We start from the raw sequence: 12,875 nt of genomic DNA, 5'->3' as shown, positions 1-12,875 counted from the left end.
GTCTTCTCCCATTCTTTCCAAATGGCCAAACCACCTCAGAATAAGTAAAAAAAAAATTTTAATTTATGGAGTCTGAGAAGGTTTCGTTAAGAATTGAAAGTTTAGAATGACTCAAATTATTTACTTTTTGAAACTGAAACATTTATTATAGTTATAACAAAGTTGTGTAGAGATAAACTGCATTTCAGATCTGTTTCTTCTAAATCTAAATCATAAGTTTTGTATTAATCAATAATAATCAACATAAGCAAATTTTTTTCTAATGGTAAGTATACATATAAAACGTAATAAAAAAGATTATCTAATCTTGTCATTGTCCATAAGTTTCAAATTTTAAACGATAAATACAATTTTCAGATTTTTTATTTAAGGTTGATTTTCTTATTAATCAAATCATTTCTATTAAAATTTTGTTATAAGTAAAAGGAATGAATAAATAATTTCCTATAGATAAAATATAACACTAAAGGAATATATATTTTTCGTTTGTTATGTAAACAGAAAACATTCATAAATAGTAATGAAATCTATTTTATGTTTGTAATTAATAAATAAACAGCTTTTTATTTTGAGTTTATGCAGTCCTTCAGATTGATGTCATGATTAATGGAAAATAAAAAGTAGGAAAAGAAATTTTCAATCTGTTTAACAGTCCAATTATTAAAAAGTATGTAAGAAAATAATAAAATATGCATGTAAATTTTAAACTGGTTTGAATACAATTGTCCTATTTAATTGGACACAAAAATAATTTTTAGATGTTTATTCAAATAATGTAATTAACATCAAAGTTAATTCTTGATAATTACACATATATCTAAAGAAAGAACTCAAGAAGTAACAAATATGTTCTTGCTCTAACTAGCCCTAAGCCAGATATTATTAATTTATGTTCTTAGATAACATATCTAACTCTCTAAGCTATTGAGATATTATTTTTGTCTTCTAATAGGATTTTATGTAGTTCCATGAATTTTTATATTAATATAAGCAATTTGCATTAAATANTTATGTTATACAATATTCTTTAATTTTATTATATTCTTTTCATAACAAGTTTATACATATTTTTAGATATCTACTGGAAAACGCACATATTATTTAACTGCTGATTCAATAAATACAATGGAAGAATGGGTTAAAGGTAGGTTTTAAAGTTTATTTATTTATTTATTTTTTGATAAATGTAAGATGTAAATTATTTGTTGTAGAAATTTGAAGTGTAAGTAAAAATTTAAAATCTACAAAGTGATTATAATTCTTTTTTTAATAGAAGTAAGAGTTTTTATTTTAAAACATTTTCTAAAGTTTTCCTCTTTAGGGTCAGATTCAGGAATTTCATTAGGGGATGTGCTTCATGTGAATATCAATATCCAAAATCAATTATTTTTAGTATCAAGACTGTGATGTATATAAATAGATGGTTTTCATTAATCAGAAAGAAATATTTTTATTTTCAATGGATTTAAAAGTAACATTCATCTTAGATGTTTTCTTGCATATAGATCTGTCATTTCATCTAAGTTTACATCAATGTCTTTATGTGTCATTAACAAAATAAGTATGTTAAATCTCTGTTCACTTGTACAGCTTTGTAAATCATCATGCACAGTACATGTCTCAATAACAAATTTGCTCTTTTAACACCAGATGAAATTACTGGTATTAATAAAAGATTTAAAACTTTAGTAATATTTGGGAACATTTAGAACAACTTCTGCTATTAGATAATGTCAATCTTATACTATCAGACTTATCATCCATCTCACACCAAACTCTTTTCCATAGTTTTAATTCATGTTTAAATTCATGTTTAATTCATGGCAAATCATCTACAAAATAATTTAAAATTTCATTTTCTAGTTTTTCAATTAATTCACAGCTCATATTTAATGGAATCAATAGAATATCGTAATCACATTATTAGCCATTTTCTCAAACCTCAGATTAAATTAGAGAATCTAATTTACTCTGATCTTATATACAGTAGAGTGTCGCTTATCTGAATCAATTGGGAACTGGGATTGTTCGGATAACTTATTTTTCGGATAACCGATTATGTACGAAAAAATATATTAACCTATGCCATGTTGAAATTTTTCTCCGTTGAATTTTCATCGATGTTAAGCCTAACGTAAACTTTTTAAAATAATAATCGTGGCTATTGTATCGTTAAAAATGATTTATTTATTTTTTACAAACAAAATAAATATATTGAAAAATATAAAAACAAAAAAAAATTATATTTCGGAAGTTAGTTTTAATATAAAATTATAATGACTAGCGCCATCTAGTTTCAAAAATGTTCTGATGATGAAACAAGATATCTTGGGTCAACCAGTCAAGGTCAGCAGGTCATGACCAGAGATATGTCTGGAATAACACGGGACAGATAAATGGGATTGTCAAAATTCGATTTCGCAACATTCGCATTTCCAACTTTCCAATGAGCAACACATGCGTGAAACTTCTACTAGTGCCTGTTTGTAGAAAGACTGTCGCCATTTTGTATTTTATTTTGACTTGGTTCTTGGTTCCCTGAGTACCTACAAGTCTGGGTTTTTTGTGTGTGGGCATGATTTGGGCACCTAATACTCTGTGCCAAATTGCAACTCCTGACATGTACTCCTTCATACCTCTAAAGTGATAAGCTGTTGATGGCACCACGATTTTATAAACAAGACATAGTCTTGTCAACAAACAAACATTTTCAGTCATTTTAAACAGCAATCTTCAGGCTCTATCACAAAAAAGTTTAAACTCAAAAGCTACATTGTAGAACAAACATTTTATTATTAACTTAGAAGTTAGATTAGGACTATTCAATGGGATTGGTATTGATCCCTTAAGGCATAATGAGAGATTTGTAAGGAGTCAATTAGCAAATTAGATACATATTTTACAAGCATATATAATATTTTGATACTGTTTAATTATTTAATAAATACAATCAATTAAAAATTCTTAAATATTTTCGCTGTCATTTTCAAAATTTTCCAATATTAAAAATAATTGTGTGTATGTGTATGTCTGTGTATGTATCATCATCATCATTATCCATTCCTGCTGATACCCAGAGAGGTGTACAGGTCAACATGGTGAAAAAATCAAACTTTTATACTACCATCCACTACTTTTTTTCCAAACTCTCCTATCAACAGACAAGTTTTTAGCTTAGATTAAAGTTATATTCCTTTCATCTAAAGCCTGCTTAACATTATCAATTCACCTTTGTCTAGGTTGTCCCTTTTGTTTTTTCTCTTTGATTTTAGCTTTGAATACCTGTTCGGCCAGTCAGTCTTCTCCCATTCTTTCCAAATGGCCAAACCACCTATATGTATATATATATATTGGAAATGTTTATACACTAAATTTATATGCTAAATCATAAACTTTTTATTTTGTTTTATCTAGTTTACTTGTTTTGCTAGATTAATTCATAAGATTATTTAAATATTTTATTTTTATGTTTATAAATTAAAATAAAAATCTTAGAAATATAAACATATTAATAAANTCGTGGCTATTGTATCGTTAAAAATGATTTATTTATTTTTTACAAACAAAATAAATATATTGAAAAATATAAAAACAAAAAAATTATACTTTAGAAGTTAATCTAGTATCAAAAATGTTTGATTCAGCACGACAAACAGTCTTCAGAAAAACACCACACAAAAGTGCCAGTGCTGCCAGCTAAAACACACACCAACAAGAAAAAATATTGGAGTAGCCCAACATATAGCCAAAGATTGCAGCGCCACAGCACTAGCAAAAATTTAAATTTGCCGACTGGAATGCTGTTTATCCGAAATGTCGGTTAACCAGCTTTCAGATAAATGACGCTCTATTGCACTCTTGCTGTATATAACATCAAATTCTGAATATCTTCTCTAGACTGTTCTAACACTGATTTCACACGAGACACCATTTCAAATGCTTGTACAATATCTAAAGTTGATCCTTGTAGCTTTGTAGAAAAACGTTTAACATAACTGAAAAATTACAGAACTGTTTGGAAACAAATGATCATTGTAAAATCAGTCATTTTTTTTAAACATACTAAATGCTTCTATAATGGTTTTGCTATCACACACCCTTTCTCGTAAGATGAAATTGCATCTGAACACTCAGCTGAAAGTTCATATATTGTATTAAATTTTATAAAACTGTGTTTTTTCTATCCTTCATGTTTCATAAAATAAACCTAGTTTTGACTTAGAATTTTGTGCTGATTCACTATTTTTATTTTTACTATTAATATCACAAATAACTTGTTCTAATCTTTGAATCTTTTTAGAAGAATCAATTTCACTTTGTTGAATAATCATAGTCTTCCACGTTTTCAACTTGCTCCTTTCCAATTGAATTATCACGTGCACATTTGTTGTTTTCTGTCAAGTGAAATAGCTTGGTAAATGCTTTTACAATAGTAATTTTCCTTTTCATGTTTTATCCAAAAATATTTTTAACTTCTAGAACACCCACCTAACCGCTAGCTCTTCTATCTTGACTAAAATTTCTCACTCACCCACAAAAAGCCATTTTTATGGGATGAGTGAGATATGTCAATATTTTTGTCTTTTATGGAATATCATTATCTCCAAATCCTATTATGGTCATTATCTTGAACCTGCCTTAAACCAATTATTGTAAGGTGCACAAACAAAATAATTGTATGTGCATGTGGGAAAAAAGTAACTATGAAACTGTGTTACGAGATAGTTTACAGTGTTGCCAGATTTGGCACCACAGCAGATTATTTTTTTAAACAGTAAATTCCACAAGAAAATTTTTAATGGAATTACATAGATGATTGGCGTGATCAGGAAAAGTATGGTGTATAGGGGCAAAACACTATTAAAATTGAGAGCATATATTTTAAATTAAATAAATTAAAAATATGAATAAAAATTGCAGCTTGGCATTGTGACAATGTCACATTATAATTTTATTGATTTTTTTATTATTATTACTATTATTTTTTTTATTATTATTACTATTATTTTTTTTAATTAAAATACAGTAAAAAGTTTGGGGCTGACTAACAAAGGTGCAGTATAGCTTAAATACACTAAATACTTTCTTAAATATCCTCTGCTGAAATAGAAATACTTATTATGATATAAAATACAGTATGCTTTGGATACATAAGTTATGATAACATTAAAACATATAGTTTCAATGCTATTTAAAATTCAAAATTTATTACAACTCAATCTTTAAATATAATAATAAAAAGTATATTTTTAAATTAATAGATAAAACTTTTAAAAACTTTTAGATTATTATCTTTAAAAAGTCATTATCATAGGCTTGATGAAATATAACTGCATATCTTGTCATGTCCACGCCATAATGTCATATGTCACTTTTCTTCTAACTGATAAGTGAGTGAAGTTATCGAAACAACAAAGATTTTCAATGAAAACTTCCTATGAAGAGAAGTTACCATTGAAAAATCAGGTCAATATATCATAAATTGAACTTTTTATATGATTTCAAACTCTTTTGATTTTTCTCTAAAATTGTTAAAAATTGGATATATGACCTTCTAGCACATCTGACAATCTCTTCATGATAAAAAGTGAATTTAAAAAGAACAAAACTATTTCTTTTATTTACTGATAAATTATAAAAAATAATGAAAATTTTCTGATCAAATTAATTTATAATTAATTATAATGATAAAATTTCTTAATATGAAGCAATGTTAAATCAGAAAAATTCTATTTATTTTCTTTGTTTTATAAAATGAAGATAAATATTACACATAATTTGAACATAAAATTTTTTTCTAGTATTACAAAATGTTCTTAGGAGAAATGCAACACGTCTTCTTCTTAGTAAAGAAGATAATAAGCCAACAATAGAAGGCTGGTTAACAAAGGTAAAATAATTTTTTTAAATGGCTCTTACATTTTTTGTGAAAAAAATGAATATATATATAATAATATAAATAGCTTATTTACATTTAGTTGTATATAATGTTATAAACTAGAAGACTGAAGATATTTATCTTTAGTGAATATAAATTTCTCTTTAAAAAATTATTTTGTTTGCAGTGAAATTCTGGCACTAAAGTACTCTAAAATTATTATATTTTCTTGTTTAACTATTTTGGATTTACTATTCTTGTTAGGAAAAAAACCTAAGTTTAATTTTAACACATTGCATTTAAATCATTTAACAGAACTGGATGTATCAATGTTAAATTGATGCTCATTTTGATTCATTTGTTCAGTATGTCAGAATTTGACTAACTGTCTGAGTGAACAGAAATATTATTTTAGAACATTTGGTGAGCATATTATTAATATAGAAAATCATTTTGGATAACAGGAATCAATACATAATTTCTTTCTATTATAAAATAACTTTTTTTAAACATTTGATAATTAAAAAACTTTTTAACAAAAGAAAAATATAAATTAACAATTTAATTTAATTATCTGCATATAAAACATTACATATATAGAAAAATTTCCTTATAAAAATTATGATAGTGTTAATGACTTAATGTAAGGTAGTTTTTTATTAAAACATAAGCATCTTCATTTCTTTGTATTATACTCAATACATTTTTATATTTTAGTAATTTTATAGTTTATATTTAATGTTTCCCAAAAATTATGCTAAATGCCAATATTCTTTAATAAATTATAATTGAAAAGTAGTTTAAGATAATTGTTTTATTTGTTGATTAAAAGAATTTTGCTTTTAATTGTATTGTAGTTAACTTTCACAACAGCTTTTCCATATATATCATAAATTATTAAATTGAAATTCTTTGAAAATTGTAAAATATCCATTGTAACTATTCACCGTATTATAATGTATTATATTAATCTCCTTAAATGTGCAAAATATTCAGCTAAAATTTTTTTGGGTTAGAATGGAATTAACATAATATAAATATGGATATCTATAATAAGAAAATTTGAAATAATTTTAGGTAAATTTAGATAGATCTGAAAAAATTTCAGGTTGAAATGGGATTTAATTTTCTCCTTTAGACTTTCAAGAATTTAGATATACTTGAATTATTAAATTAACTTAATTAGCCCAATTCCAAAATCCAGAAATTTTCAGCATATTTAGGATTTACAGATAAATTATTATATTGATGTTTTATTTCTTGTAGTTCAAATTCATAAATCTTAATTTAATTAATTGTAAATTATATTGTGAATTTTGATGGGATTTGTTCTGGAAATAAGAGATGCAAAGACACATTTCTGTCTGTCCCTATAGGAGCAAACATTATTCTAATTAGTTAATGGATTAACAAAGAATATACATATTTAACAATAGGATGATCATCTAATTATATGTAGGTATGCTTTTTAAGAAATTCTAAGATATAACACGTTAATACACAACATAAATAAACACATTAAATAACCCTTTTAACACATTAAGGTGATAAGTATGGAATGCATTTATCAACAAATTATAATATTGATAATGTCCATTTTTAAAAATCATCTGTAGATATAAAATTGCACAGGAAAAAAATTTTCGTTGCATGATAATTTAATTTTATATAATTAAAGTATGTATTTACTTTTTAAATATCATCTAAAAAATTTATAAAGAATTTATTTAAAATATTATTATATGCAATATTTCAAATAAAATGGTTAGTTCTTATTGACTAATTATTGATTGTATGAGATTTGATATTTTAATATGAAGTTTAAGAATATCAGTTTGAAAATCAGGTTATACTTATTATCTAAATATTTATTGAAGTAGAAAAATATTTACAAACTATTACTTTGTCTTGGAGAAAGTTGTTTTTTATGCAGTCTAAAAATTTCAAAGAAATATTAAATGATGTATTTGAGTATATATATATTTTTTGCATGTTTTAATTATATTTTTTATTTTTTAATTAATTAAATTAATAATTAAATCATTTTAATTAGTAATGAAAATAATTTTTCTCACTAATAAAAAAATCCCAGATAAACTTATTTTTTAAATATGGAAAACATAAGTAGACAAAATGTTTATATGTGATTAACATAATGTTCTAAACATCCAGGCAAAGTATACTTTAAATGGTCCAAGTTCAAATTCATACAGTCAGTAATAATAAACAGAAACCTGAACAAGTTTGTTTGGAATGTCTTATTTATGACTGTATTTAGCAGATTAATATAAACTTCCTTTAATTATTGTTTATATTTGATAATTAATCAATAAATCAATTATTTTCTGTTGATAGGTTAAGCATGGTCATTCTAGAAGATATTGGTGTGTGTTAATTGGACGTATGTTTTTATACTTCAAAACTCCTAATGAAACAGTATGTGAATCAAAATAATAATTATAATTTTAAATTTATAAACATAAAATAATTGTATTTTAAGGATAAGATATCAAGTAATTACATATTACTTGACATTTTATTAGATTGCTTTATTTAATGAAAACAAAAATAATAAAACAAACCAAAAGGTGGTGGTTATTTTTTGAATAAATCTGAATGAATTCAAAGAATATATTTCTATTCTTAAATCTATAAATAAGAAATAATTCTCAAAACTGTTAAACTGTTTTTGTGAAATATTTTTATAAAGTAAGGAATTTGTTTTATTATTTTGTTTAAATCACATAAAAATTAGAAAATAATTTTTATGGATAAATTTTGGAACAGTATTCCACTATGATCACTAATATATAACTTCCAACTGCCACCTTTTATTCCACTAAAATATTTTACAATTTGCAGCATTCCATATTCTTACAAAATGCATTTTTTCCTTTTGTTAAATATCACTGCAAATTAAAATGAATTAACAAATATAAATAAGATAATTAATACAATTAATAATTAGAATATAAACACAGTTTTGAGGTGAAGCAAGAGCAAAAGAAAAAGTTAAATATTTTAGAATTAAGTAATAGATTTACAATTGAGTAAAATTAATGCATTTTATTCTATTCTAAAAATTTATCTATTTAACCATGAACCAATTTAGAGCTACGTTTTTTTATTTATTCTTTATACTTATAATGTACACATGTAATTGTTGTTTAGTGCAATTATATTTCTCTGAGATAAACACTTTATACATGTTAAATATGTCTGCAAAAAGAAAATATCCAATAAGAATGAATGAAAATTGAAAAATCACTTATTTTAAAAAATCATAAGAAGTTTTTTAAAATAATTTTTAGATGTTTATTCAAATAATGTAATTAACATCAAAGTTAATTCTTGATAATTACACATATATCTAAAGAAAGAACTCAAGAAGTAACAAATATGTTCTTGCTCTAACTAGCCCTAAGCCAGATATTATTAATTTATGTTCTTAGATAACATATCTAACTCTCTAAGCTATTGAGATATTATTTTTGTCTTCTAATAGGATTTTATGTAGTTCCATGAATTTTTATATTAATATAAGCAATTTGCAGTAAATAATGATAGCAAAATCAATCTAATCCAAACTATCCAATCATTCTAATCAAAACCAGAAACGATATATGTAAGAAAATAAAAACAATTGTTAGAATATGATTTGAATTACAACATTAAAGTAAATAAGAACGAAACTAAATTTTTATAAAATAATAAGCTTGCTTATTTTATTCTATAAAAATTTGAATNAGTGTTAAGTTGTTGGAAGTCGTTTTGTGTTTTTGTATTGTTTCATTTAATTTATTTTTAAATATTTTATTTTGGTTTTAGTAATGCACTATATACAGTTAATTTATTTACACTTACCTGTACACCTAGTCTCTGATAACAATGTCTAGAAGTTTGTTTAATTAATTGACAGAAAAATTCATTCTGGAGCTCTGGAAATGTGAGGCACTGCTGCAAGGCATTTTGAGCCAGAGCCACATGATAATCTATTCCCGAAGTATCCAATGGCACTGATATAAACAACTGGATGGACTAAAAGTAAAATTAAGAATCAATTTAGATTACATACTGTTTATAAACTATACATTTTTAAGTATTTTTAGCAATTAATATAAATACATTAAATATGTATACTAACCTTAAAAAGTTTTACTGCCTCTGTTTGTAGTTGTTCGGACGGTAAAGTGGTCAGAGGTTGCGATATACTGTCTTTGGAATACAATAATAATGGATGTCTCCATATTACACTATCTAAAACATAAAAGTTGATATTATTTATAATTTCAAAGCCAAATGATATTATATATATATTATTACTTAAATTCTAAATTCAATTAATTATAAAATTTATAATATCATTAATATTAACTTATATCTTATTGTAAATAATTAAAATTAAATAATGAATATTAAATATTACATTAATAATTTTTAAAGTTTCATATGTACATACTTTCATCTCCATCAGCTTCCATTAGACGAGCAATCAATTGTTCATATTGTGTACCCGCTAAGTTTTCACCAGATGAGACTACAGTCAAATGATATAACCAGACATCCTAGAAAATATTAAAATATAAAAAAAATCTATTATAATTATTGAAAAGAAAGATCAATAAAACTGTTAATTTATCAAATAACATTTAGGAATAAATGACTTAATGATTTTTAAATTTGACATTAGATAATGATTTAAATATTGATTAACCAATCAATATTTAAATCATTATTGCACATCAAATTATTTTTTAAAATATGTTATAAACAATTTTTTATACTAATGGAAAAATATTGATAAAGTAAACACATCAACATAATCTTTTTTACTTTAGATGACATTGTAAAATGATTAATAATATGAAGAAAATAATTTATGAATTATAAGATCAATACGATCATGGTAATTTAATGACTTATTTCAGACACTATCTGATTTTAAAATTTTGGATTATAAAATGAAATACATCATTTTTAAATTACAACTATGATACATCAAATTGATATTAAAACTTTTATAATAGTTTTAATATCAATTTGATGTATCATAGTTGTAATTTAAAAATGATGTATTTCATTTTATAATCCAAAATTTTAAAATCAGATAGTGTCTGAAATAAGTCATTAAATTACCATGATCGTATTGATCTTATAATTCATAAATTATTTTCTTCATATTATTAATCATTTTACAATGTCATCTAAAGTAAAAAAGATTATGTTGATGTGTTTACTTTATCAATATTTTTCCATTAGTATAAAAAATTGTTTATAACATATTTTAAAAAATAATTTGATGTGCAATAATGATTTAAATATTGATTGGTTAATCAATATTTAAATCATTATCTAATGTCAAATTTAAAAATCATTAAGTCATTTATTCCTAAATGTTATTTGATAAATTAACAGTTTTATTGATCTTTCTTTTCAATAATTATAATAGATTTTTTTTATATTTTAATATTTTCTAGGATGTCTGGTTATATCATTTGACTGTAGTCTCATCTGGTGAAAACTTAGCAGGTACACAATATGAACAATTGATTGCTCGTCTAATGGAAGCTGATGGAGATGAAAGTATGTACATATGAAACTTTAAAAATTATTAATGTAATATTTAATATTCATTATTTAATTTTAATTATTTACAATAAGATATAAGTTAATATTAATGATATTATAAATTTTATAATTAATTGAATTTAGAATTTAAGTAATAATATATATATAATATCATTTGGCTTTGAAATTATAAATAATATCAACTTTTATGTTTTAGATAGTGTAATATGGAGACATCCATTATTATTGTATTCCAAAGACAGTATATCGCAACCTCTGACCACTTTACCGTCCGAACAACTACAAACAGAGGCAGTAAAACTTTTTAAGGTTAGTATACATATTTAATGTATTTATATTAATTGCTAAAAATACTTAAAAATGTATAGTTTATAAACAGTATGTAATCTAAATTGATTCTTAATTTTACTTTTAGTCCATCCAGTTGTTTATATCAGTGCCATTGGATACTTCGGGAATAGATTATCATGTGGCTCTGGCTCAAAATGCCTTGCAGCAGTGCCTCACATTTCCAGAGCTCCAGAATGAATTTTTCTGTCAATTAATTAAACAAACTTCTAGACATTGTTATCAGAGACTAGGTGTACAGGTAAGTGTAAATAAATTAACTGTATATAGTGCATTACTAAAACCAAAATAAAATATTTAAAAATAAATTAAATGAAACAATACAAAAACACAAAACGACTTCCAACAACTTAACACTTCGTTGAGTATTAATAATCCATGAAAATCTTTCTGTACAAGTGTTATGTTCTTAACTACTCCACAAACGCTTTTGACCTCCACCGAGGTCGAAAGCATTTGTGGAGTAGTTAAGAACATAACACTTGTACAGAAAGATTTTCATGGATTATTAATACTCAACGAAGTGTTAAGTTGTTGGAAGTCGTTTTGTGTTTTTGTATTGTTTCATTTAATTTATTTTTAAATATTTTATTTTGGTTTTAGTAATGCACTATATACAGTTAATTTATTTACACTTACCTGTACACCTAGTCTCTGATAACAATGTCTAGAAGTTTGTTTAATTAATTGACAGAAAAATTCATTCTGGAGCTCTGGAAATGTGAGGCACTGCTGCAAGGCATTTTGAGCCAGAGCCACATGATAATCTATTCCCGAAGTATCCAATGGCACTGATATAAACAACTGGATGGACTAAAAGTAAAATTAAGAATCAATTTAGATTACATACTGTTTATAAACTATACATTTTTAAGTATTTTTAGCAATTAATATAAATACATTAAATATGTATACTAACCTTAAAAAGTTTTACTGCCTCTGTTTGTAGTTGTTCGGACGGTAAAGTGGTCAGAGGTTGCGATATACTGTCTTTGGAATACAATAATAATGGATGTCTCCATATTACACTATCTAAAACATAAAAGTTGATATTATTTAT

The 12,875-nt window shown here is 24.3% G+C and overlaps 1 protein-coding gene across 1 annotated transcript in view; it reads left to right on the top strand.

The window, feature by feature from the left end:
- LOC111621887 (uncharacterized protein CG43867-like) overlaps nt 1-12,875 on the top strand; it is a 243,537-nt gene that overhangs the window by 131,616 nt on the left and 99,046 nt on the right. The window contains exons 15-19 of the mRNA XM_023364145.1: nt 5,802-5,890; nt 8,234-8,314; nt 11,356-11,461; nt 11,664-11,776; nt 11,883-12,104. Coding sequence (XP_023219913.1) covers nt 5,802-5,890; nt 8,234-8,314; nt 11,356-11,461; nt 11,664-11,776; nt 11,883-12,104 — 611 coding nt within the window. The remainder of the gene's footprint in view (nt 1-5,801; nt 5,891-8,233; nt 8,315-11,355; nt 11,462-11,663; nt 11,777-11,882; nt 12,105-12,875) is intronic.

The sequence above is a fragment of the Centruroides sculpturatus genome, unplaced genomic scaffold (assembly GCF_000671375.1).
Source record: "Centruroides sculpturatus isolate CEXI.00-Female unplaced genomic scaffold, Cexi_2.0 scaffold14, whole genome shotgun sequence".
Lineage (NCBI taxonomy): Eukaryota > Metazoa > Arthropoda > Arachnida > Scorpiones > Buthidae > Centruroides > Centruroides sculpturatus.
This window is presented reverse-complemented; position numbering and strand designations above follow the sequence as displayed.